This window comes from Tigriopus californicus, chromosome 2 (assembly GCF_007210705.1).
Source record: "Tigriopus californicus strain San Diego chromosome 2, Tcal_SD_v2.1, whole genome shotgun sequence".
Lineage (NCBI taxonomy): Eukaryota > Metazoa > Arthropoda > Copepoda > Harpacticoida > Harpacticidae > Tigriopus > Tigriopus californicus.
Genome location: NC_081441.1, coordinates 6594373 through 6622164, shown reverse-complemented (window position 1 = coordinate 6622164; position 27792 = coordinate 6594373). Strand labels below are relative to the sequence as shown.

The window sequence follows — 27792 nt, the reverse complement described above, 5'->3', positions numbered from 1 at the left end:
TGAAAGGACCTTCGAGAGGAAGTAAAGGCCCCATCAGCCTCTAGCAAGGATGCAAGCACACAAGTAAGTAAGCAATGAAGGAAGGAAGCAGGCAAGCATCAGCGGATCCAAACAAATCGAAAGCAACAAAAGAGAAGATCATCCATCCATCAGCTAGAAGCCAAAACAGCTCTACATAGAGTAGGTTTGCTTACTGCGACTGCTTACTACCCTTACTACCTACCCACCTACAACTTATAACTTCCCTGGCAGGGTGAAAAAAACAACGGCCACACCCAGACGCGTGTACGTCCTGTCGCAGGGAAGCTATGACGATAATAACACCGGCCTCTCGAGTACAATAAAGGGTCGGGCGTACTTGCGTGGCACGCCAACCACACAACACACCTAGTTTGTTTGTCCCTGTTTCTGAGTTCTCGACGGAGAACGGGGCGTTCCCTCCCTCCCTCTCGCCCCTCCTTAAGGCCCTCCTCATTGACTGGCTCCACAATCTGAATCCTGGAGAGTCCATGAGCATTCGAGACTGGGCAAAGGACTTCTTCAAAGGCCATCTATCAAGCTTCACCCGTAATCCGTCATCATGGGGCCCAGTGGCGAATCCTACAGCTTGCTCAACTTGACGCCCTCCGATGATGAGAATCACATTGGAGAGGAACACACTCGGAACGGGGGATGGCCGGGCTCCGCCAACACTACCACTACCACCACCTTGGCTGGAATGGAGGGGAGACAATTGCCCGATTTAAATCTGCCTTTGCCCGCCAAAGCCTTAACCATGCGGCAAAAAGTCAAGCGGAAAATCAGGCTCAAGAAGAGGTAAACAAACCAGTTAGTCATGGTGTTCCATTCAGGTCCTTGATCGATATGACAAGGCCGGCCAAGCCGGACGGGGTCCAAAACCAAGGCCAATGTTCGGGCATAATGAGAGGTGAATGACCCTTTCGGAAGATCCGCGGTTTTTCATGGCCATCCAGGCATGCGGGTCGAAGACTGAACCCATTTATTTTATTTTCATTATTGTTGTTTCCAGACGAGACCGCAATCAAAGCACCCATCGATTGGGCTCGTTGTCTTCGTCGTCATCGTCTTCTTCGCTTCTGGCGACCTCGACCAAGTTCACGCACTCGACTTCATCCCTGTGTTCGTCCCTCTCCACCATGGGCATCGGATTTGCTATCATCATGGCCTTTGTTGGATTGACCTTCTTTGTAGCTCAACTCCATGTCACTTTGTCCAATTTGAGGTTGGAAATGGAAAAAGGTACGCCCACACCGTTGCTACTTACAGTTTTTTCTAGTTTTGTTCGTGACACATTAGCGTGGAAATTAACTGAGCTGAGTTCCCACGTTTAGAGATGGTGGATTGTTGGCCTTAAGCGAAACTTTCTAAAAATATCAGCCTTTGAGGTGGAAAACCTGTGAACTTTTTTAGTGATTGTTTGCAGTCACAAATCCCCCGAGACTTAACATGTTAGGTACTCATTTGTAATTCAAGTAATATGAAGATTTCTAAAAATAAGACGATTTGGAAGCACATTTTTGAGTCATGACATGGCTTAATCCCGTTATGGACAATGATTCATGTCGAAAAGTTGAATGCGTCGAAACATGTTTCCCAGCGAAGGCTACTTGTGAGAGGTTCCTGGGTATGGATCAAGAAGAGGTTTTCTTCGCTGTGCTTGACCTTCATGTTTGAATTGCTCTAGTTTATTTCGTAGAGAACGGCATTGGAAGTCTGATTTGTTCACCAAATGTTACGCAATCTCATGGATGACGATTGTCTTGGGTTCTCTCCTTTCCTCTTAATCTTCCCAACACATACATACAATTGGAGGCATCCATGTCCATCCTTGACAGGAACAGAACATCGTAGGATGTCCGCTCAACCCTTAAATTCTAGCATTTTGGTTCAAAGCAATATTGTACCTCCCGATTTTAGCATTTTAGCCTTCAGCATATTCCAAGACTGTTAACAGGTCCTGGCATAATCAGCAAGGTTGTCCAAAAAATGCAATTAAAATTGGCAAAATATGCATTTTGTAAATGCAGCAAAAAAGCCAATAATGCAAAAGAGAATGCAAACATATGCAAATACTTTTCTACTCTGTTTACTTTTTGAGGCAAAATCATAAGCAAATTGCAAAGTTAGACAAAAACGCAGAAAAATAAAAAAAAGGCGGCATGTATTTTCATTATCAGCATTTTATTCAATGAAATCAAGGTACCAGGTACATTTGTAATACTAGTTGTTAAAAACTGTAGGTAATATTTCCTACCTGAAGTGTGCAGGGAGCTAGTTTGCTTTGAACAACCTGAATTTTATGAATTGTATTTTCTGAATTATGTATTTTTTTAACAAAAACAACTTGGTGAATTTAAAACGATTTTGCTGCAGAACACTAAAACACTTTGGAAACAGTTTACTTCTAAAGATGAAAAGCATAATCTTGAAAGGCTGGGCAAAATTCCAAGGAAAAGGGGGTAAATCAATGAAAAAGGTGCAAATCAATGAAAAAGGTCAACTATTTGAGTCAAGATGGTAAGAAATGTAAATATGCATCTTGTGTCTCGGGCCCCTTCAGTCTTTAATTTGGTTTTCACTCTTAAATTCATAAAAAATGTGTAGGCGTTGTTATTCCACAAGCATCTTTTGAGCCAAATTTAGATAAATTTCTGACAAGCATTCCATATCAACCCTACATTCAAGGGTTAGCCAGGTCTGCCAATTCAAAATCGTTGTTACATCAAACATTGTGCGAAATGTGAGTGCCAATACCTCAACGAATTATATTCATTCATTTTGATAGTAGCAGGAATTGCATTCCTCGTAACGGTTAGGAAAGCCTGTAAAACTAAAGAAAAAACAATAGCGAGCAAGATAAGACAAAATGATTGGAAAAAGTAAAAACTGCACTTACATGTTTTGAACAGCCGTGATTTTCAGCCATTGATGCCTCTTAAGGGCGACTTGAAAATCCTTCACAAGATTCGACAAACAAAGCTTGCTTTGCCCTCATGGTCGTCTTTCTTATCAATATCAGGCTCTTGAGCGCTCTCTCCACCTACTTCTCGTCCTTCTCTATCCAACTTATTCTCTTTTCGTCTTCTTCTCCGTTCTCCTCTTCGTTCTCCACTATGTTCGACTCGTCGTCGATGGCATATCCAATCTTCGAATACAGACAGGCCTCTCTTCTCTTCGCGTGCATGCACGGACGTATGTACGTACTTACGTACGTACGTACGTACGACGGTACTTGTTGAAACAGAAGAAGCCAAAATCACCCACAACATTCTCAACAAGTGTATAAGACACACACACACGCACACGCACACTATCCAGTGAAGTGACTGGTCATCATGAGGTCTTTTTACTAGGCGCTTAGCCTTATCCTCTGGCGAAGCAATCGGAGGCATGGACAAATGTAAACACTCCTAGATGTTGCCCCATCATCACCATCGTTTGTGTCCTCATGTGCTCAAATAGTGGCACTTGGAAGTGTCCATGAGTGGTTGGTGAGCGCTACTATTCGTCTGTCAGACATGATGATGACATTTCGACATTTGTGATTCAGATGCGGCCAAGGTTACCTCGCCACTTGTCCGTGCCAAAGCCATGTGCTACCACCTGTGGCGATTCTGGCAACGCCATTCATGGTTCGAGCTAAGGGTCGTGCCCGCAGATGCGAATCATGCCAATTTTGAATTGGTGCTCCACATGCCTGCCTGCTCGCCCCATGCGGGATATCGGCATCTGCAGCCTCCGGCGTCACCCTTGTATCGGGCATTCAATTCGCATGCGCGAAAGCGGGAGCTCTTGATCGAATTTCGGTGGCTGCATGCCTTGCAATTCTCGGCGACTCTCGAGACCATCTTGTTTTAAGTTGTCGAAGACTTTTCGTTCACTTGCTTGTAGTTTTTCCTGATATGCCATTAGAAGTGTGTCGCAAAAAGGCTAATCCTGATTCTTACAACCATTTCAACAATGTGTGCCATCAACTGATCTCTCCATATAAATTACACTAAGGCGGCCTACTGTAGCACTATCAGCGACTGTTGTAGATCTCATTCGTTTGTGGGTCTGATCTCAATTTCATTTGGGGTTTAGTGTCCGAGGATCGTCAAGCTTTCATGGATCGATTTTCGGCCCTCCAAGCTACAGTCCAAGAAGTTGCTCCCGAGTCTCAGACATCGGCCGAGAAGATCAGTGCCCTAGAAGTCCAATTTGCAGCCTTTTCCACTCAGGTAAGAAACAGGAATGGAACCCGGGTAAAATCGTCAGTGTCGCTCGATGATGTATTGTTCAATCAAGAAGTAAACCTTAAAAGTAATCCTTAGGTCTCATCGTTAAATGAATCACTGGTTCAAGTAGAAGCAAGCTTGAAAACGGCTCCTGAGCTGCTTGAGCTCCCCCAGCAAATACAAGCCATTCAAAACGAGATGGCCAAATTTGGCTCCCGCCTAACCGAGGTGGAGTCGAAACTCCATTCCCCGGCATCGCCGAATGACGATCAAAACCAATGGTCTCGGTCCACAACAAATACAGAATTGGACCAACTTCGCAATGAAACGTCGGCCTTGCAGGGTGCTTTGATGAGTTTGGAGGAGCGGTTCCGCACTATCGGCATCAAGATCACTTCGCAAATGAAGAAAAACCAGGAGCGATCGGAAAAGCTTTGGGTAAGCCACCATTTACTTAGGACGGACGGGTGGGATACGCAGTCTGTACAAAATGGCACCTCTATCCTATATTGAATTGTCAGAGGACCCATTAGAGGTTCAAGGCTGAAACGTGGGCTAATCTGAGAAATAGTTTGGGCCACTTATCTCTACCCAACAAGTATGGTTCGCCTTGACTTGTTGACATTCTTTAATAACAACAACAACCACCCTGCTGTTGGAGCAAGTCCCAAGGACAACATAGATCGTCGGGAACAAACAAAGACAATCATTCGACTTATCGGTTCTGGTTGTTATCATTATTTTCTATGTTGTAGGAAAACATGGCCAAGTTCCGCGAAGACATCGATGCTCTGAGAGAGCTAGTCAAGGTTGAGGCACCCTCCGAGGAGTCGAAAGTTGGTACGAGAATATCTGATTCGCAATCCCACTCTCACAACACGTCTTTGATTTCGTGAGGAGACTTGAGGTCCAATTAGCGGATTTATCACCGACGAGTCAAACACACTTGGGCATTTCCTATACACCACTACAAATGGCATTGAATATTCTGTGATATTCATTCAAATAATCTTATTCAAACCTTAGCATCAACGATCATAGAGTGTGATTCCAAATGATTAAAAAACCAACATTAAGTAAGCTTTCTTCATTTTGGTCAAGACTAGATTTTGATAATTCCAATTTTGAATGATATACGTATAGGTACAAGGATGATATTGTCGTTTTCGTTCAAATCATAAAAAGAAAGGCAGTAAGGCGAGAGGACCGGCAATGGTCATAAAGATGGTAAGAAAATGTAAAGTCAATCAGGTCGTCGTAGGAAGGTACAAATTTGCTTCACAAGCAACTCGTGAGGTGACTGGATGAAAGTACACCATCGATCCGGCTCGTTCAGTCTCAAGATGAACACTGAACGTTATCCGAGTGAGCGAGTGAGCGAGCGAGCGAGCGAGAGAGTCGAGGGCAAAAACCTGAAGGACAATAGTCCTGTGTTCGGTGAGAAAAGGGGGACTTCAAGGCACATTTCGTGATTCTCTCCATCCAATTCACGGATCCCCATTTAATTCTTCTTTTCTTGCAATCCAGGACCACTGGTTCTGACTTGAACGTGAGGTTTGACTCGAACCACTTGTGGTTTGACGACGGCTTGCCGGAACAACTCTTTTCTCCCGGCCACATCTCGACCGGCGGGGCCCGACCCGGCCCGACTCGATCCGGTGGCCCCAGATTCTTCCTGAATACTAGCCCGTTGCCCCGAGGCGCTCCCTAAGGTTCTGGGTTTAGGCACGGGTGTATTATGGCTCGAGGGGTCGCTGGGACTGGTGGCCGGGGTGCCCCTAGAGGTCGTTGTGGACGGCTTCGAGGAGACAGGAAGATCTAATACCAAGTCAGGCGTGTCCTTGTTCCGCAATTTGTGGTCCCAGTAGTTTCGATTGCTCCGGAAGCCACCAGGTGGAGATGGCTGTGCGGGTTCAGACGCCGGTTCCACGGTGACCCGCTTCTCCCACATGGATTTGTTGCGGGAGAATGACTCGGGTTTGGGCGTTTCGGATTCCAATATGGTGGTGTTTTCTCGCGAGCCCCAGCTACTTTGCTTGAGTACCACGCCCTCTTCAGCCGTGGGCGGAGCGGGATGCACGTTTTCTTCGGATTGCCCAGCATCTCTACTGGTTCGGCGTGGTCGGGCCCCGCCGTTCACTGACAGGCGATCATTTCGATCCTGAGAAGTGTTGGGGCTCGAAATGGAGTTCGAGGACGTTGTCAGCGAGGACGAGGACACTTTGGTTCGCTTCTCCACCTCTTGAGTTAAGGCCTCCACTTGGGCAATCTTGGTGCTCAGTTGCTTCTGAAGCTCCTGATTGGAGTCCGTGGATGAAGCGAGGCTCTCTTGGGAGGCTCTCTCGGCGATTAAAAGAAGTTTGCTCTCGACCTAGAATGAAAGGGAATTTGTTCAATGTTAGCGGAGGCTGCCTCGGCATTGGATGATCCTGTGTCTGACTGGTGTCTGTCTCATCAAGAAAAGCAATCCCGAGTAGTCTCGGAGATCGAAGATGGAAGATGAAAGATGGAAGATGGAGAAGGAACAAAGGAAGAAACGAAGGATTATGATTGTTCATGCCAGGAGCTTCATAGTTTGATCGACCAGGAAACTTTCTTACAACATGGTAGGCGTGAGAGCGCGATTGACCTCATAAACAATATGGGTGGGTGTGTGGGTGAGTTGGTTAGACCATAGAGGAGGATGGGTAAGCTACCTCGTTGCTTTTTGAAGGCGGCTCGGTTTGTCGAACATGGGCTTGGGATGTTCGCACCACGGCCACATTGGCGCCACTGGGGCCTTGGGCGCTCACAATGGTGTCGTCCAGATTCGTCACGGGTCCGGACACGCGGATAATGTGCGTTTGAGCAGACGTGACCACATGCGGCGAGGTCTCTGAGGGCAAGAAGAGCTCGTCCTCCGGACCAGATCCATCTTCTGTACGCGAGGATTCGTTAAAAGCGGCTCTGGCCTCCGAGTGAGAGATTGATACGGGTTCCGAATTTGAGGTGGGGTGTCCCGAATCGTCGGTGTTGTCATCCAATTGGGAATGACTGGGCATTGAGTCGCCGGATACGGGGGTCAAAGCGATCGTCACTTCCGGACTTCGAGTCGCAATCGTCGGCGATAAGGAAGACGTGCGGATTTCACTCGCATTGCTGTGTGTGCGACTTCGTAAGTTCAATGATAGCGAGCGATCCCGAAGGGAAGCCAACTGTCCTTCATCCACGGAGCGAGCCGAATCTAATCGGTCCCGCACGGAATTGGAATCCTCCTCGCCCCTGTGATTGACAATATTTTTAAGTCAGGAAGGCTCACTTCACGGGATGACGGGAAGATCACGAGTTGTGCACTCAAGTGGATGTTCAATGCTCATACCTGATTTTAAGGATAATGTACTTGTCGGGGATGAGACCCTCTTGGCCTTTGACACGGCCTCTCCACCAATCATTCGAAACTTGCTTGAATAATTGGATCGTGTCGCCTTTATGAAAGGTAACCTCACGCGAAGACCGGGCTTTAAAGTCGTACACGGCCAATGCTTCTAATGCCTCCGATCCTGAAAATGGAGAGCTTCGTCATCAGCTAATGATCGTATGAATGTAACTAGAAAATGGCTCATACTTCCGAATAACTCCATGGAGATATCACCGAGTCCATCTCGCTCGCTCTCCGCCGAAAATACCGAATCCGCTGAAATTAATCATATCAAGTATTCAATCTTTTCTCATCATTGAACATGGCGATCTGATGCCCGGCCCACTTACCCTCTTCGGCCATTTCTGAGTCATCGTCGTTTTCATCTTGGTTCTGAGAATCTGGAGGCGAGTCTCCCATTTCCTCGGGCTCATTTGTGATGTATTTCTCATATATGGGGCCTAAAAAATGTCCAGATCATTTCAAATTCAAATCTCGTGGCAATAGCAGGAATCTCTCCACTTGGAATCCACACCTTGATTTAGTCAATCCTTGGTTGTTTAGCTTACCTGGCACAGATGAGGGGAAGATATCGTCATGGAATATGATGAAGTTTTTGATAAGTTCATTGACCAGATTTTGATATTGAACCTGGTCCCTCTCCTCCGGGATAGGCACCAAAGTGGGACCAAAGCAAATGGCAAGGTTGTACGGATCCATCATGTTCTCATCGCTAATGGGAACAAAGCACAACTTTTAGGGGATCTATTCTGTCGTGTAGGGCTAATCGCGCGCATTAGGGAAACCAGTCTCATGCCTTAATTGGCGACTAGTGATCGGTAACTTATCCGGCATCATAACACAACGTACCTAAATTCTGACAGATGATTCAAGAAGGCAAAGATGTACCGCATGACAATGAAGACGGGCCGTGGCCAATTCTGGACGACGCCTTGGACTTTGAGGACGAACTCGTGCTTGGATTCAAGTTCTGCAAGGCAAGACAACAACACTGCTAGAGATATACGAGCATGATGACTTCTTTTCGCTGAACTGCATGTCGCTGACTGGATGGGACTGATGAACTGCATCGGACTCTACATAGGGGACTACATGGGACTGAGATGTGTGAAAAAACCGCGGGACAAGGACGATGACGAAACGAGCGTATAAAGTAAAAGCTTTGTCAAGACAGAGAAGGTAGGTAACAAGCCTCTTGTCCACGCTTACTTTTCCGATCAATTTTCGAGTCTAAAATAACAGGCGGGAATTCACCTGTTTGTACAGAAAAGGGTAAATGAGACCAAGATGCACGCCCCACCTTGAGGGGCAATTCAACTTACGAGCCAACTCCATGAAATGGTCGAAATACTGAATGGGAAACACGGGCTCACGGAGCTCCCTCAGATAGAGCTTCATTACACCCGCCACGGAATTGATATCCGACGCATCCGTCATATCAGCCAGAGGATCGTCGCCTCGCTCGAAAGCATCTCGGAAGTTATTAATCTCCAATTGTGATCCGGACACCCGGAAGATGCCGTGGTGGTGCAGGCCATACAGATTGATCACCCGGACACAGCTCCGCACCACAATCGGGAGCTCCTGGTTGGTCTCCTCCAAGTACTCTTCCAAACTGCCCCCGAACAGTTTTGGCTGACCTCCGCCTTGGCGAGAGTTGTTGCCAATCCGTCGCCGCCGCGCGACATTTGGTCTGCGGGTCAGGGTGAGCATGCCCTCAGCATTGGCCGCACTCGCATGACTATTGGATTTGTCTCCCAAGGTATGTCGGAGATTGTCATATTTGGCTTGAAGGCGCGCAATCCGGTTCGAGTTGAGAACGTATTCGCGGAATTTCTGCAAATATGTCAGTCAGCTTTGAAAGACAAAAGTAAACTTCGAAATTGGCCAGTGAGGTCACCTACGTTGATGTAGAAGTCCTCGGTTTCGAGCCGATCCGCCTTTTGTTTCATGACTATTGAATCGCTGATCCTCAGCGAGGCTCGATCCTCTTCCACAAAGAATCGGGTGGTGTCATAGTCCTTGCAACCCACGATGTCGGACAATGTCTTTTCTGCACTGTCCATCGATTTCCAGATCTCTTCGGACTCGGCCTTTATGAGGGCGAGTCGCTCTTCAAGTTTGCTCTTTCGCGAGCTCAATTCGTTCAAAACACATTTCTGGATGATCACTTCGGTCTGGAAATTGGCCCCATTGGGATCATGATCATGATGATGATGATGATGATCAGGTCTCAATTTGAGATCAAGGCGAGATGCGCTTGTTTCACTTACCTCATCACGACGAGCTTGGGCCAATTCGAATTTCTTGGGGATCATGAACGTGGTGTTGTTGGACTCGATGAACTTCTGCTTGTCCAGTCTGGAATCCATCCCGCTCATGACTTTGTTCAACTTGTCGATTTGTTTCTGCAGCGACTTTTTTTGCTGTTCCATGGCGGATGTGTGCATGGACACTGCCCGGGTCAGGGATTGGTGGAAGCCGAAATCCAGGCACTATTCCAACAAAGAGAGACAGACAGACAATTATTACTTGTTTGGTCAGGGATGGGATCCATTCGGATGGATGGGAAACCCCTCTTACGTCAATGAGATCAGAGAGATCGTCCACAAAGTATTTTTGAATGGACGCGTTGGCCGCGTCCATGGCCAAGAGGTACTCATTCCGCGCTTTTGTGGCCGCCAAACGGGCCTCGTCAAATTTGAGTCGTCTTTTCTGGAACTCCTTTTCGAGAATGCGAAATTTGCGGTGCTTGGCCCGTTTCTCAATGGGCACGGATTGCTCCAATTTGACTTTTTGACGCTCCACCATCTAGAAGATGATGTCCAAAAAAAGAAGACACCGGTGAGGATCTCACATATGTTTGGATAGAAAGATGTTGGAACATTTTCAGGGGCACTCACTTGGAGCTTGTTTTCACTCTGGCGAAATTCGGACTGATAGGCGTGATGTGTCTTCATTGTGGTGTGTAGCTCGTGCAATACCTTCAGCACCTCCTCATGGATCTCGTAGCCAATCTCTCGGCACTGTGGATCGACCACAACACACATCAAGAAGTGTTCATTCGAATTGGAAGATAGTGGTCTGGCTATTTTCCGCCATGGAATTTGGCTTACCCGGCGATGAATTCGCTGTAAATCCTCGTTGATTTGATGGCATCGTTGAACGACATGGTTGCCGTAGATCTCGGCTGTTGCCTTGTGATCCTTGGAGGTTCGTTTGGTGTGCACTAGTACGGTTTCCCAGATTTGCGTGGACGAATGAATGGCCCACGCATCTCGTCTGAAAGCAAGTGAAAAAAAAGCCACTGGAAATTTACCGGCCATTTCGCATTTCGCAACTCTCCCAACGTAGAAATCACAACCTACTTTTGTCGCTGTTCCTTGTTCCGGTGACTGATAGATTTGGCCAGTTTGTCCAGCTCTTTGCTGTAGTTGGTCTCAATCTCTGCGCGACGACGAAACACATCCTGGATCTCGGTCACAATCGATTGTTGAGTCTCCAACCGGCCATCCAGGCATTTGAATTGTTCGCTCAATTGAACTCGGATATCTGAAAAGAATAAGGCGCGAGATTGAGTACGGTTTTTTAAATTTCAGCATCGCTCCCACCCAAGCCCATTGGGCGCCAAGTTTTTCCTTCATTGATCATTGAGCGAACATCTTTGCACCAACACCTGATGACCATCAAGGTGATCATGATCAGCATGATCAGCATCATCAGCAACATATGCATGGCGTGGGTGCTTCTTGAACATCTTGAGATGTGGGAGTGACTAGCGAGTAGAAATGCTCAACTCCTAGCTCACCCACTTCATCCAGCCCTCTGTGGTAGAGTCAATGAGAGTGAAAAAGACATAAGAGGCCCACAACAGAGAGAACAGAGAGTGAGCGGGCCTCAATCGCCAGTCAAACTGTTTTCCATTACGCATTTTGAGCAGTATTTTAATTCCAATGTAGCCTTTTATGCGGTTGAGAGATTGGGAAGGAGACACCCAACCCGGTTCGATGTGTTGTTTGATGGATGAGCCCAGAGGGTATGAAAACAAATTCGGGATGCCTCCTAGGAGGAGGGGACACCAAAGTGTTCTTTAGCATTAGTACGTAGGTACATCGAACATCTATCTCTCACATTCTACGGGGAGTCCTACGTTGGTCTAAAGGTACATAAGAGGAAAGGAATGCATTGCAAGTATGGCATGGTGTTTATGTCAAAACAATGGCCAAGGAATTATAAAGCGTAATTGAAAACACATTTTTGGTTTCAACGAGAAGCTGCCACCAAAATCAAACAATCATCAGACCAAACCCGCAACGATGTTGACGTGAATAATAAATGTACAATTCAGATGGTCATTCATGATGATGATTATTATTGATTCCTTTCAAGGCATCAACTAGAGACTAAAGGTACTATTGTCGCTAAAGGTAACAACAGAAGTTTTGACGCAAGTTTCTCATAGTTTCTAGACGCTAAGAATCGATGTGTAAGAAAAGAAACCATGACAGCAACGCTTTCGCTTTTTTGGTGTTCAAGTCAGTGCAACGAAGGTGAAAAGGGCCAATCTGGTCGGTAACCATTGATGAATGATGATCAACCTCAGCTTTTCTTTGGTCAAGATCTTGGTGTCTTGACCACTTTCGCTTCTTTGCATCTGCATTCAATCCTGGTGAGATATCAGCTCCCATGAAGCAACAGACGAAAAATGAATCGAGTCGTTGATCGATTCGACTGGCCTCTTTTTCTCCTCCTGTCTTGATACCATCCAAGAAATGTCATTTCGAGACATTTGGTGGTTAGGATTACGAAGGAAGTCATAAACGTTCATAGTTATCATACAAGGATGGATGAGTCATCCATCACTCGCCAGTTTCTTGCGTTTTAACCAAATTCCCAGGAAATACGAAAGCCCATGCATGCATTAAGAACAACAACACCGCTAGACAGCTAAAATTGAATGTAATATTGCTGCTCTAGGGACTCCAATCCCCATTGCAAGACTCAATCCGCCCCGTTCTTCCCACATCTCATCCAGCCTTGAAATACTTGGAACTCGTTCTGCTCAGATTGGCTACAACTAAAATAAAGGAGTCGTGTTTTTAGTCAAGGGTGGTGAAGACAAACTGTATAGACAAAAGCTGAATCCTGGATCAATCTGAAAGAAAGTGCTACTTGAGGGCGTTCGTTCGTTCGTTCGTTCGTGAGCGTCATCCGACTCGAGTTCAGCAGAGCCACGAACAAACTCGATACTCAGGGGCTCAACATTCAGATTCTCGAGCTCAGAGGGTGAACGAGCAAGTTCACAACCCTCGCGGAAAATGAGAAAACGGGTTTCCAAGTGGATCGTAATGGATTTTCAAGCACAGCCAAGGAAGCAAGAAACTGTGCAAGACAGACACACACCGACCGACAGACAGACGGACAGACAAACTGAGCGAGTCACTTTTTGGGGTCCGTGAACATTGTTGGCCCACCCTTTCTTTCCCCCTCGTTCTTTGCTTCTCCGACCACTTCTCCGCTTCGCTAATGCTCCATTTCTGGCCCTTGTCTGTGAATGGTAAGATGAGCTCGAGATTTCTTCAATGCGACAATCTTGACGGCAAATTCCAATAGTCAACATTAAAAAAAGAGGGAAGGAGAAGGAAATGCCCATGGGCTCACACTATTTCACTTATTCTAGATAGAGCATTTTACATCGGGCTGGTTTTCGTGTCTACAATTTTTGAATGGTAGTAGTAGCGGTAGTAGAAGAAGTGGTACTGATTTGGGTGATTCGAGGATTGACAAAGAGAGAGACATCAAAAACTGAAATGAAGCGGTTTTGACAACGGGACCTCAATTGCCAGTGAGATGGATTCAGTCAATGCATTCAAATGTTCCCACCATGATCCCAAAAATATCAGGGCTCATTGTACTTGGTAGAGAAGGATTTACGCCAGTTCTGGGAGGAAATTGACTTTTCTGGTTGCTCTTGGACCTTGCTAGCTCGGCCTTCGGTGCATTTGCTGATTGCAAGTGTGTACGTATGAGTGTGGTATGTGAGTATGCATGTAGGCAGGCATTGATTGGAAGGGACGATACGACTAAGCTCGTTTAAACACTTGGACGTGGATGAAGTGATATGACTTTTCACTTCCTGTGGGGCTGGGAGTTTTGTGATGAAACAAGACCTCCTTTGTATTACTATTATTATTATCATTATCATTATTATTATTTTTATCCCTCGTCAGTTTAGCTTTGTCATGTTGCTTCGGCAGTCAGTCCATCCACCGCCGAAGACTAGTCGTCGTCAGTCTCTCTGTGCCTACTTACTCGTACACTCGTGCAACAACAACATGGGGGTGAGCCGATGGGATTTGAACAACGCAGGGGCAGGGGGGATGAAGTCGGAGTGAGTCTCGTTATTGACGATTCTAGCCTTTCTTCCCCAAGAAAAAGAAGAAGAAGCGGAAGAAAGAAATTCTTGAATGTTCACAACAAATGGCACCTGGTTGGGCTTTTTCATAGTGGAAGTATCACGAAGCTTCTTCATTCGGGAAAACGATCACAAGGAACAGGCGCGTCCGTATCCCTAGACTAAGAACACCAACAACACGACCAAGCTTGAGGAATGCGAGAAAATCGTGAATGAACACAGGGGTGGATGGGTGTTCATTGAGAATCTCTATTCACTCTAATCACGAGCTGTCTTTCCGATCTGGTTGGATCTCTATGATCTCAAAGGGTCACAAGCGGTCAGACGGTAAACATTGCTGACATTGGTTGGAAAGGCCATCCCTCCCATCATCCCTCCGTGCATCCATCTAATGAACGACCTGGCCCACTCATCCTATCCCCCGAATGACTGACTACCTACCTGGAAACACGTATTTGAGCTCCGAGGCGTGATAGATTTGATGGCTCCGGGGTTGAGTAATGCACTGAAACATGATGCCCACGGTCGAACTTATTGATCAGTGATCACCGGGGGATCATCCCATGGCACAAGCGGCTAATTTCCTTTAACACCAGCACTCATTGAGCACCTCATTGAGCATGAAGACATGCACTGGTTGGACTTTCGAAATGGCGAATATGATTTAAAGAAGTACATGGATGCCACGACCACCTCCAAGATGAACTATTCGTTCATCTCTGAACTCTCTCGGCTGCCCGATGCGATCGAAGCGTCGTTCGTTCGTTCGTTCGTTCTTTGGAGATTCACTCTCTTAGTCACTCGTTCGTTCACTCAGTTGTTACTCACTCACTCCCCTGCTTCTCAGTCTGTCTCTCGCTCTCTCACCGAAGCAGATAGACCAGTAGACTTGTACGTAATACTGTAGTTGACTGAAACCCAAGATTTGGTGAGTAAGAAAGAAACCCGGTTCTGAAATGAGTGTGATGATCTCTTTCTTCACCATAGCCTCCTGCTCCTGCTCCTCCTCTTCCTCTCCCTCGTCCACATTGCTTCCTTCAACTTGGACGCCTCTGGACGGTGAACAGACCACCTCAACACCACCATCATCATCACCACCACCACCATCACCACCACCCGCACTGCTACAGCAGTAAGCAGTAAGTAAGTATAACTACAACTACATGTGAGTGCGTGAGTGCGTATTCATTCCATCTTGCACTACACTTAATCGTATTTATGCATTCGAAAACGGAGGTTAGGCGACCAAATGGCAAACTCATCTCTCTCTCTCTCTTTCTCGCTCGCCAGATCGCGTGTTTTGTGTGTTGCTTTTTAGCCATTGGGAGAATTGGGAGGCACGCCTAGAATTGGACGGCACCCGAAAAATGCACGACCAACAGGAGGAGCAGGAGGCTGAAACGCTCACTCACCACTGATGGCAGCAACAGCAACAGCAACAGCAGCAACAACAACAGCAACACCGGTTAACTGGATGGACCGGGGCAGCACCAACCATTTGGTTTAAAATAAATGCATCAAGTGTTAAGTATAACAAACTTACTCAGTCCTAACTTTAAAAGGTGTGGAAAAACTCAAGAATGGATGCCCATGATTCAAAAGGCGCCAGAACATTCATATGTGTAAGTAAAACAGCCGGCCCTAATTCCTCTGCTGGTTATGATTCAGCTTTTGCATTTCATAATATCCTCGGCATCACTTTCTTCCCCGGCTTGGCAATTTGATGAATGAGACGACAGCCCAAGTGTGATCCATGCATGACGAGGATGAAGTACGGAGACAACATGGCTTTGAAACAAAATCAGCCTGGCATTCTTTCACTTCGTTGGAGCTCTTATACTATACAGAAAACAAGTGGGCGAAAAAATGCTCAATTTTGGGTTCATTCAGGATATATTGTGTAATTTGTACCAAGAATTGATACATTTTATGACTTCCCAAGGCAAGCCCACATATTCATATGAATCTAGAACTCTTCCAAGCTTTCTTGAACTCTTCTTGCATTCATATACATTGAGATGGATCCGAGACAACTGGAGAAATAGACTCAAAACGGACGTGACAATTTGCTTTATCGTATACCGTTCAATTTATCCAAAATAAGAACATCATGCAATCAAAAGATCTGGCCAAATAAACTAACTTGACCAAATTTAGGTCCAAAATCTGGTTGGGGAACTCTGAAGAGGCGGTATAAATTATGTAGTAATCACTGCATGAGATTCGAATTTTCAGACCATTCTGGGTCAACCACAACAACTTTTGACAATATAACTTTTAAAGGATCACACTACAAGCAAATATTGCAAATGTGACTGTCCTTTGATGGCAACGAACAAAATTTATTATTTGATTGATATATTCTTGTAAAGACCTCAGAATTGTTCCGACCCGGAGTGGGACGATTTTGGCGAGAAGCTCATTGGAAGTCCGGGTAATTGCTACTAGTCCTGTGATTTATACGTTAGCTTTTTCGGAGTCTCGGCAATTACCAGACAAAGTAAAACGAGAGATCAGTGGACTTGTATGGTGAGTTGATCTGGAATGCTATCTAAAAATTTGTCCAAGCCTGACTTAAAAGATGCTACTGGATCAACAAGGCTTAGGTATTCCCCGCGAATATTAGAGGGAAGTAAATTAAACAATGAAGGAGCCCGAGAAAGAAGCACTGGACTTCATTGTTCGAACTAGCCTGGATTCTCGAAGACTTGAAGGTGCTCTCAAAACGCACATTAAGCCTCTACGGTCACTAGAATTGACCCTAAATCTTGGGTTGGGACAAAGCTCATGAATGCTTTTGAAAACGTACAATATCAGATACCTTTCGTACCTTCTCTGAACACTGTACAGTCCCAACTTTTTTAGTCTCTCCCAATAGGAGAGCTCTCTCAATCCTGTGATGTTCCTAGTGAAACATCTTTGGACTTGTTCGACCTTTTGCAAACCTGCTGAACTCATTGGAGCACAAAAGGGTGAAGCATATTCAAGATGTGGCTGAACAATCGACTTGCACAGATTGAGCATCGTAATGCTATCTCTGGACTTTAACGTGCGATATATCCAACCACATTTTTGAAAAGCTTTACCCACCTTCAACTGGATATGCTCATCGAACTTTCCATTATTTTGGAGGACTACACCTAAATCTTTCATAGATGAGACCTGCTCAAGATCTTTACCTCCATTATCTACGAGTGGAGTATTTAAAGGAGTTGACCCGAATGTCATTGATCGGAATTTCATTCCGTTCAAGGCCATATTACTCTCAGTTACCCAAGAGTAGATTCGATCTAAGTCCTTTGCAAGGCTAGTGGAATCTTGCCCATTCCTACCAGAACCTAACTTTGTATCGTCAGCATAAGAAGAGAGACTGGCAGTAATGCTAAGCTTTTGAAGCGGGGCAACGAATATATATAAAGGAGGGGCCCTAAGATGGAGCCCTGGGGAACACCTGACTTGACATCATTTATGTCACTAAGGGATCCCTCGACCTTAGCAATATGCTTCCTATCCTGAATGAAGCTTTTTATCCAATTGAGGGCCTTGGATCCCAATGGTATGAAGTCTATACAACAAAAGGCCATGATCCACTTTATCAAAGGCCTTGGCAAAGTCAAGATAGACTAGGTCGATTGACTCATGTCTGTCTAGTTCCTCAATAATATATTCTATAGGTTCAATCACTTGTTTAATTGTGCTAAAATGGTTTGGGATTGAAAGGGCAATTCCTAAGATTAAGAAATGTTCGCAAGACAAGCAAGGAAGTCAGAAAGTCCTTACTTTGGTCAATAACCACTTATTTAACGTTGAATGAAAAATTCTAGATTAGTCCAGTACAAAGCTCTTGATCCTTATTCAAGCTTTAATCATGCCTTTGTGAGCATGATTGGAATGAGAGAAATGCTTCTTGGACTCACAACAACGAGTTATATCATGCAGCTTTTTTTGTTTCGCATTGATGGCTCTCGAGCACATTATTGGGTTTGGTAGCCCAATCTCGACAGTGTCGTCAGAGTTTACCAGTTGGCACTATACAATGTGCAATATACTGCATGATGAACCATATTGTCTCAAACCGTTTTAAAATGGATGTTGAGATAAAAATTTCAGCTCTGCTGCAAATAATAGTCGCTGGCATTGTTTGAGTGCATTCTGAGGTTAAATTTGTGGAATAAAACTTCGTACTTGAACGACAAACAAGGAGAAAAGCTAAAAAAAATCTGAGCCTGGATAAAAAAGTTATTGTCCGTAGCTTTACTGGTGATCACCCATAAACGTTCCTGGGCTTTTTTCTGACAAAAGCTCTACGATGAAGCAGCTGAATGGTTCTCCCGGCGTCCAAATCTCTATGGAGAGAAATCGATTTGTACTCAGGACCTAATAAAGTCCAACCAGGCCTGAATTGAAGCAAACCCATAAAATTCCGGAAGTTCGCCAGGGACAAGGGAAGCCCATATCAATAATGCAAAGAACCGTGCAGAAGAATTGATGAAGATTTGACAACACTTAAGGCAAAAGCAACTCAAAAGGAGCAAGACAATATCAAGATGAATCAAGTAGCACCCTAGCAAGGTAATTGTTCTCTTGACATTGGAGAAAAAGGAGAACAAGACCTCCACAATTTATCACAATTGGGAGTATTGAGTCCATGCATAGTTTTGTTGAAGAGAATTGGCCTGACAGGTTCATGGAATCTCTCAAGTCTACCCGAGCAACTTCTTCAACTCCCTTGAAATGTGGATTAAAGCAAGAGGGAGTCTGATGAAAAAGTGTTATTCTCATTGAATTACAAATGTTATTTAAAATGAAATAATTTCATAAAGCTATACTTGTCGTACTTGCTGACGTTTTGGCTAAGAAGTGCTTGAGACAACATGGGCCCCTTGGTTCAGTGTGTTTCTTTGTATTAGAGCCTGTAAATAGCGCTCAGATCAAAGAAAAAACTGAGGATGAATGATGGTCAAACCCAACTTCGAAAAAGCGTGACAATGTTCGTGATTTGTCATCATATCAGTCACTTTGAAATGATCAAAAATGGTCGTCTCCTGTTAGCAACCTGCTTGACTAGAACAGCCCAAAATTTTATGAAAGAAGCGCATGTACATACACTTGATCAGCAGTTTAGCGCTATCATTGAACCATTACGTGATTAATTTTGAGCTCAAGGGTCGAAAACAAAGGTATTAACGTCTACTGTACCGCCAAAGAATCTGTTTGGCAAAGCACAAAATCAGATTTTCATGCCAAATGTGCTCTTTAGTTCACACTCCAAGGGATCTTAGATATATAAACAGTTTCAATAGTGGTATGGTGCGGTCTACAGTTCAGAGAACTGAAAACCTTGAATTGACTGGCAAAAAGTCTAAAAAAGACCCATGTGCGTTAAAAGAGTACCAGGAACAAAGACAGGGGGACGAGAGTCTGATCAAAAAAACATCCGCAGTAACCGGGCAAGGTCCATCTTCAAACTTGCTAAAGAAGAGGCCGCAAGCCGAACAACAATGTGGAGATTGGTTCAAAATGACCAGAAATGAATTCTTACAAGAAGAAACATCGCCAGATTCTGTCTGAGGCCACCAGAACCTAGTGTGTGGTCGCCCAACAGCCCGGTTTTTAATGCCATGGAATTGAGGACGGGCATGCCGTGGGGGCCGGCCCTAAGGATAGATTCAAGGCTGTTGTGATGGCAAGAGGCGGATTTATTGAAGACTGATCACTCAAATAGCTTCAAGTATGTCCTGATATTACAATCAAGCTAAAAGACCATCCAAATATTTTTGAGCCTGCCAGAAAATCCAATTTGATTCCGTCCAAGTTTTGATGGGATGTGGTGTTATTTCTACCAAGGTCAACAATCCCTTATGGCAAATGAGGATATCAAAATTACGAAATTGGCAGTAACGAGCATAGAGGAAGCAACACAGAAGAATAAAAATCGAGTTTTTTGTGCTTTTTTACTGCAACTGAATCGGTAACGAGTGGATCGTACTACTCCAGCTGAAGGAAAACAGCGCCTCTACAATCAGAAATTATACCCTAGCAGCCGGTCAGCTGACATTCATTCCCTCTGAAAACTAGTCCGCCTGGCTAGCTCTGATCGCACTCTCTACGTAGGAGTTCCTTCCTCTATGGTAACGAGTCTGTTTCTCGTCTACGATGACGGAGTTCACAACATTTAAACACCATTGAAATGTCCAGCTGTAAGGGATTGAGTGTGAAGTCCCTCAAGAACATGATTGAAAGCTTGACGTGCCCATAAATCTTCCTCATGCTTTCAAAAGTCTTTAAAATGCGAATCAAGCTTTGGGATAGGAGTTGGACAAGGCTAATTTGCACTCACTATTTAGCGAAGGGTCTTTCTTCAGACTGGCCTTGAGCTCTTTGGCGTAGGAAACGGTTGCCATTGTATTTCGTAGATCTCGAGAGTCTATTCTTCCTCAGATTGGAAATCCAATTATGTCGATGGAAACGGATGCACGACGAATTTGACTTGGCCACTTTAACAATCGCAGTCAAATATAGCTTATAAACCTAAGACTCAACAATATTGGCTGACTTATCAGATCACGTCTTAAGCTCTAAAAGGATATTATTGTAGATACGAGTCAAAGGCACGTCAATCTTCTGGGCCATATCTCTGATGCACGGCAAAAACTGTTTTAATCAGACATAAAATGCCTCGCACTTCCACTATGTATAACTTCAAGCAAATACTCGAGGACCGTAGTCTTAATTATTGACACTTCCTATGATTAGACACTAATACTTGGACCCAGATAAGAGCTTCTATCGCACAAGCTTCCTTTCTTTCGTCGCTGTTTCTGTCAACAAATAATAAATGGCATGCGCACACTGAAGAGTTTCGTTCGCAAACACAAATAAATATCAAAAATGTTTTAGAAATACGCAAGACGCAGTAACATTTACAGATCCTATGTTATAAGTTATAACAAAAGATCTGATGTGAATATGATTCTCTAGAAATTTGCAATTTTTTGGTCATTTTTCAGACAACTAATTTTGGCTAAAATTCATTGTTTGGGTAACACTTGGGTTCTTTTGAAGGAAAAATCCTGTCACATTGAACAAAATAACAGAATAAATAGGCCTTGGAACACAACTACAACAATGTATTTTTGCCCGTGTCACAGAAACCCAGTTGTGGTTGTTTGTGACGGTCAAGTAGTCAAAGACTTCAATGTCAGAGACACCTTAATTTTTAAGACCATGGCTAACTCCACGCAATATGCTTCAAGAGGTTTGGGTAATGTTGACAATTAAAGGGCATAACATAAGTTTGAACACAGAGCCACGTTGTTTGTGAGCGTTAAAATTGAGATTGGGCCATTTAAGTTTCGACATCAACCGCTCTCTAAACCCTAAAGTGAAACGGACTAAAAGAGAACAATAATATCAGGAATGAGAAGGGTGATCCATTCTACTCCTTTAAACCTATCCTAACAACAATCTTAACTAACCTAACAAATCAATGAGATGAAGCACCATAATGAGAAATATGTCAATACCGATACCGATATTGGAATCATTAGTATTCCTCCCTCCCAAAGAACTATGTACCTACAATCGCTGAAGATTGACCTGTGAGACGAACGGAAAATTAGAGTCTTTTTCCCCAGACATTGGGCACCAAGATCCATAATGCTCAATACCGGTACTTTTTGAAAGAGAGAACAGTTCCGTGGTTTAAAGAGACCCTTGAAGAGGGAAGGCCCTCGTAGTTATTGTGATTTTTGCTTGAAAGTATGGAGACTCTCCTGCCACTCAGCTAGAAGTAGTGCAGTGAGACACCTGTGATTCAATATTTCCCCATCTGTTTCCTCAGAAGGTAATAATTCATCATGTCCATCAAGCGGCCTAGATCAGAAGCCCAAGGATTCTGTGCTCCGTGTGCCACACCCATTCTATGGAAACATGGCTTAGTCCGCACATCTATATCCCATCTCGGACAAGAGGGGAATACCTCATTATGATATGGGATACCCATATCTGGATTCCCTGGGATGGCACCCTTTCAACAATCTCACAAAACCCGTGCCCTTCTGAATGCAGATAAGAGTAACATTCAAATCACTTTGATTAACAACTTGCAGCCATGGCACGCAAGCAATTGTTTGCACTTTGATATGATTGGATTCGACTTATTTTATGCATTTCTTCGTTCATGCCAATTAGCCCACTTAACATTATGGCCATGGTCAAAATCTAGCATGGAGCTTGGCTCTTTTGCATCCTCAAGAGCGTGCCTTTCAGCATTTCTTTGAATTTCGTTCGAAAGTTAGAGGTCGACTTTCCAAATTACACATGTTTCCTTCGTGCGGCCTTCATATCGTACGTTATCAACTCAAACCTCGGGAAAGCCCGGGAGGCCGTCAAATCTTTCTTAAGATGATCAAGAAAGACCAAATCTCAAATTCATGACAGTTCTTTAAACTGTTGGGTCGAAGTGCCCCGATATGGTTAAGACCAAAATTCCAACTGTAAGCCACTCCGAAGAGGTGAGTGAATGTGTGTATTTGCTAAGAATACATCTAAATCAGAGATCGAGAATGCTATGCTTTTGGTGTCTTACGTGGAAAAATAGGCTTCCTTCGAAGGGAGCCGAATCTCTTCATGGGCGTGGAAAATCCCCGATCTTCCCGCATGATGCTTAGCCGTGTGTCTCACTACACAACCAATATATTTAACATCAAAGGTAAGTCAAGAACTTTTCGTTAATCACATCACTTGGCAATAATGGTGCCTGGTCGTTGTTTTCAAACTCAACCTGTACCACTGGAAGGGCTTTCCCGACCACCGCGCTTGGCATTTACGGCCCCCACTAACTAACCAACCAACTACGTATGTACGCACACATTCGGCCAGCATCTGTATCCATGCACCACAACTACTACCTCCATCCGTCTCCCCCTCTCACTCGTATCTCTACCTCTGAAGTGGTAGTGGTGGTGGTGGTGGTGGCCGTGGAGTAGTAATAGTAGTTCGAGTCACACTCGGCTTGATCTGCTCCTTTTTGCTGTGCTTTTCAACCCTCAGAAGAAAACACGAGCCCGGGCCCCGAGTACATAATCCATGACGTAGTGTAGGTCTGTACATGAACGTTCCGAATCCAGGGAGGGCTACCGGCCAACATGGTGGATGATATCGACCGAATGTGCCCAAGCCAGTAACCAAAGCCTGCTGAAGAGTGCGTGTTGCTGCGTTCGGGGGGCCAAGTCTTCTCTTCTTACTTCCAAGTCCACCCTAGATCAGCACGCAACCTGGTCGAACGAACCCCTCTTACGTACGTAATACATGTTAGTTAGTGTGAATCGAAATCAGAGCGCGGGTAGTTGTGCAAGATCCGTGGGGTCGTCCCATGTAAGCCTAGAGAAAGAGAGTGCTGATCAGATCAAGTTTCTGTCTCTCCATCTGACTTGCATGGACACACAAGACCAATCTACCTGATCGAGATATCAAGTTTAGTGCCCCTACAGACACTAGATCGGGGAGAGCATTGTAGTACTACAAGAATGGCTTTTTTTAAGTCCAACGAGTTCTCTTTTATGGGGACGCTCCAGTTCTGGCACGGCAATTTAAACAATAATATCAATGCCACAACTGACAAATAGCATGAACCATATACGTACGTATATTGAAGAGATTGCCATTACGTTTGATTCACTCACAATTGCTCCATGCACAATGAGCCGAATTGCCGGTATGTGGTAGCATTTGTGCCTTACCGCATCCAGTAACGAACTATGAACTATGTGCCCTTAATAGCTCACTGCAATGATTGTGCAGGAAGTAGGTCAGATTTAAAAAATCGACATGGGAAATGGAAATTGAATTTCCATCTTTGGCACAACTCTTTGTTATTTTGCTTCTGTTTTCGTTGTTTCATTGCTTCTGCTAGAATTCAATCCGTTATTGGAATATGAGTCCCGTTAACCAAATTCCTCCTTCAACAAGAACAAAAATAGTTGTCTGTAGATTTAAAAAGTACCCTCCTCATCCCACCCCCACCAAAATATCAATTGAGGCCAATAAAGGACTGAAGCCGAATATCTGCAGTATTGAACGAAATCAGGACATTTGGAAACAACCCATTTTGGAACTAAAATACTACATAAATGCTGAATAATTTGTGTGACTTATCTCTGACAAAAACATTCAATATTTGGGTTTTTAAATCTTATTTCCGAGTGGAATTTTGCAGAAAAAATTAAAACTAATATCAGATAGAACGACTTGTCGACTCTATGTTATTGGTTATTTATGTTTATGGTACGAATATGTTGCCTTACAAGTTATGGAGTATTTCTGGATTCCTATTTGACATGCCTATGTCTTGTTGGAATTTTATTCAAGTCAGCCATCATGCGTTCGTCCAATGCAGGTTGGGACCAAGGATGTGATTTTAGCTTGTCCTCAATGGATTCCCCTCTAGAGCTTCCGAGATCAACAGATTTTCTGGAAATATCTAACTTTGCAAGTTTCCGTTTATCAGAAGTCAGAAAATATCCGTAAAATCCCGAAACAAACTTAAATTTTCAAAATATCTAGATTGCGCTTTTGCACAAAATATGGATGATAGTTTGGCTTGTTCACCCTTTGACTCTGTTATCCATCACTCAAATCAGACAAATATCTAGTTTTTCTGACCATCTTTCCTTGTCTTGAGACTTTGAAAGCGAGTTGGTTAACACCAAAATAGTATTTCCGTTCAAGTAAATGCGGGGGGAAATAAAGACATTTATTTTCTCTTTATAAGTTTTCACGTTAGGATACTAAGTAAGAGCTCCAACAGAACTATATGAAAGTTCATTGATCAAATACAGGATTACTAGACCTCGAAAGTTGTCTTTTTTCTAAGTTGAGAAAAAAAATGGAGGAAAAAGTTAAGAAAATGAGCAAGAAGTTGTAAAAATGCAATAATAATTTTTACTGTAGGAAAAGGTTATGCCTCTTTCAGCCTATCTGCTACATTTTTATCCATTACAAAATTTAGGCCCAAAATTGCATTTACAAAGTTGTCCATTGAGTGTCTTTATCTTATTTACAGGAAATTGACAATTTTTGTTTGGAATGCTTGCCATCCGGACGCATTTTTGATTGATATGGATGTTATGGTAGGCAATTGTTTCTCTTCTGGCTAGAGCGCATTTGTTCACAGAACGGTTGTTTTGGTTGGGGTTGGTTGGATCAAACCAATGGCGGCGGTCAAGCTCAACTTTAGCGCTCGTTTTTGCCGACTTTCCCAAACAGAAAACAGGGAGTTGAATTTGATATTCGCATTTGTTGGAAGATCAAATATTGTGCTTTCCCTAACAGAAAACAGGGAGTTGAATTTGATATTCAAATCTGTTGGTAGGCCAAACATTGTATGTACCAAGTTTAAGTGGTTTCAATTAGACGAATCATAGTCTTTCATTGCAATTATACCGAGGATTACATTCCTTGTAGCGGCCAGTAAAGCTAATGAAACCTCAACACCCTCAAATTAATTTTGGCTGAGGATTTGATTCTTCAACTAATCATGCGGCACAAAAGTAAGTGAAAATGTCCCCAACAAGTAACACTTTAAGAAGGAAGCAGATAAGGATCCAAATGTCAAAACGGCTATAATGTTCTAAAATGTAGCTACGAGGAAAAATGTCGGAAAAGAGCCGAATTTTGAAACATCTTTAAAAAAACAATATTATGGCTCATGAAAGACTGGAATCATTGACCGATGCAATGTCTCATGGAACATAGCGTAAAATGCAAAACGACAAAGAATTTGGGGATTTCTAACATCATCTTTTCCAGATCAACACTACATTCGAGGTCTAATTCGGTCTGAGAACTCAAATTCGTTGACAAAGGAACCATCATATAAAGCTTAAGTGATGACAATTACATGAATTCTACTCTTTCGCTTAATCGTACCGGGGATTACATTCCCACTAGCACTTCGTCAAACTCCATGAAAACCCAAATCCAAACTAACTGAGCCTGAATTTAAAGATAAATAACATGCGAATGAAAAACAGGTGATGCAACCCTCTCAAATTTCTGTATCGAAACGCAAAAAAAGAACATTTTTGGTCGGGGTTTAATTACTAGTTATTGTTAGCTCCATCCCTTTTCCTCTACTGAATTGTGGACGCCTCAATATCTTAGAACCATAGTTATCGGGTGTGCCATAAGTCCTCGGACAAATTTCACTAACAATTTCAACAAGGTCTACTTGGAGAACAAGGGGTCGAGTGTAAAAATGGTACTGAAAAAAAAGATGACAAAAATGAAGTAAACAATTTAGAGTAATTCATTTTTTTAACACCCCCTATTGGCCGCATTGAACACCTCCAACCGCCTCCAGAAGGACTTGAACGCCTCTATGATGGCCTCGCCGGACATGGTGGTCTTTTTGACATTCACGGCCTTGATGAGAGAGTCCACCTTCGGTTGGAAGACTCTGAAGGCCTTCAGGTTCCGGGATGAAGGGGGCAAAAGTTCCTTGGGCCAGAATCTATTCGAGCTCAACTTCAACTCCACATACTTCTGAGTGACGTCAGGAGGTACGACCGGGAGCACCACCCTGCTGCCACACTCAGTTCCCGGCGCTGTAGTGGCTTTTAAGGGCCGGGATGGCCTTAGCGCCAAGACTCCGGCTATTTTGGGTCTTTTTGTTAATTTTGAGCAATCACTGATGTTGCCACTGTCATTACACGTGTTCTGGACCCTGCAAACGGTGCTCCTGGTCGTGCTGAAGTTGGTGGCGGTGATCCTGGGGTTGTCGCTGGTATCGATCCGCAAAATGATTTATTCCGCAAATGTTTTCATCATTGTTGTCAAACACAAAAAGGCAAAACTAAGATCAAGTCTTGAAACGAAAGATTTAGCTACATATGCCAAGAAGCTCCTGCAATTAATTCTTTCTAAATATCTTTCTTAGTGCCTGAGCTGCACGGTTTTAAAGACGTTTCCTGAGGACACCCGGTACTTGTTACCATATATCATGTCTTTCCATGCTCTCTCTCTGCCCAACCAACCAACCAACCAACCAACAAGCCTTCCTTACCTTTATTGGTTTGATGAAGCCCACTAACACCCTCCCTCTCCATTTTGTCCAACCGTTTGAGTTCGGTGGTCTCCAAAGGACGCGAGTTGAGCTTGACAATCAATGACATGGTCACTGTTGGCGTCGTCACTTTTACCACCACACCCACTCTCGGCCTCTCTCGCTATCGTGCTCCTTGGAACAACGGTCACCGGTCTCACTTTCACTGGCGTTCACAAGACTTCCACGGCAAATTCAAATCAGAAGCCCGTACGTCGCTTAACGGCGTCAATATGTATGACCGCCTCTAGGCTCCCAAGTGCCTCACTTGGTTATCCTCGTCACCACAGTCGGTACCTTCGTGGGCTTCAAATGGCTTTACCACCCATGGATGACGGAATCTCTAGGGTATTCCTGATCCTTGTGAACTTTCAATGCTCGGTCACAAAGGTGTTTATATTGGTGTGCCAAGTTCTTGCCAATGCTCTTCTTGTTGAGGATTGTTTTGGTTTCAGCAGCTCCTCGACCAGGTGACGGGGCTGGATGTTGCTGGATGTTACTGGGTGTTGTTGGATCCGTTTGATCAACAACCCAGCCTGAAAGCGTACCCGGAAATCCAAATCAAAGAGCATGCTTGCGTGTCCCAACACAGGTACGCCGAATGGGACTATGTGAC

The 27792-nt window shown here is 44.2% G+C and overlaps 2 protein-coding genes and 1 long non-coding RNA gene across 8 annotated transcripts; 2 read left to right on the top strand and 1 right to left on the bottom strand.

Moving 5' to 3' along the window:
- Positions 1-546: 546 nt before the first annotated feature.
- On the top strand, positions 547-5314 carry LOC131893631 (uncharacterized; the record flags this gene model as incomplete). Its single annotated transcript, XM_059243731.1, is given in 5 exon segments — positions 547-816; positions 1031-1260; positions 4105-4241; positions 4335-4676; positions 4994-5314. Coding segments are annotated over 5 exon segments (1086 nt in total). The 3' UTR covers positions 5135-5314.
- Positions 5311-27792, bottom strand: LOC131893628 (SLIT-ROBO Rho GTPase-activating protein 1-like). 6 transcript variants are annotated; one of them, XM_059243724.1, is made up of 16 exons: positions 27138-27741; positions 11025-11208; positions 10773-10938; positions 10560-10682; positions 10240-10467; positions 9930-10151; positions 9561-9833; positions 8979-9492; positions 8866-8910; positions 8506-8626; positions 8205-8368; positions 7986-8096; positions 7843-7911; positions 7597-7777; positions 6935-7499; positions 5311-6609 (listed from the first exon to the last, which is right to left on the bottom strand). In XM_059243724.1, exons 1-16 carry the CDS (start codon positions 27244-27246, stop codon positions 5740-5742), a joined length of 3945 nt encoding a protein of 1314 aa, XP_059099707.1. In that variant the 5' UTR covers positions 27247-27741; the 3' UTR covers positions 5311-5739. The 6 variants fall into 6 exon arrangements, 5 of the variants coding, with proteins under 5 accessions (XP_059099707.1, XP_059099708.1, XP_059099711.1 ...); XM_059243725.1 differs by lacking the exon at positions 27138-27741 and adding an exon at positions 22662-23003; XM_059243728.1 differs by lacking the exon at positions 27138-27741 and adding an exon at positions 20412-20894.
- Positions 12663-16217, top strand: LOC131893633 (uncharacterized). The gene is made up of 4 exons (XR_009374725.1): positions 12663-13213; positions 13887-14999; positions 15059-15214; positions 15362-16217. It is a non-coding gene; the product is annotated as an uncharacterized LOC131893633 (long non-coding RNA).

What these genes read in the sequence shown, in the direction of transcription:
- LOC131893628 (XM_059243724.1), bottom strand. Translation starts at nt 27,246, where the DNA reads ATGTCATTGATTGTCAAGCTCAACTCGCGTCCTTTGGAGACCACCGAA. An exon ending in ATCTCTCTGATCTCATTGAC is followed by an intron (nt 10,152 to 10,239) that starts GTAAGAGGGGTT and finishes TTGTTGGAATAG; the next exon opens with TGCCTGGATTTCGGCTTCCA. An exon ending in CCGAGGACTTCTACATCAAC is followed by an intron (nt 9,493 to 9,560) that starts GTAGGTGACCTC and finishes ACATATTTGCAG; the next exon opens with AAATTCCGCGAATACGTTCT.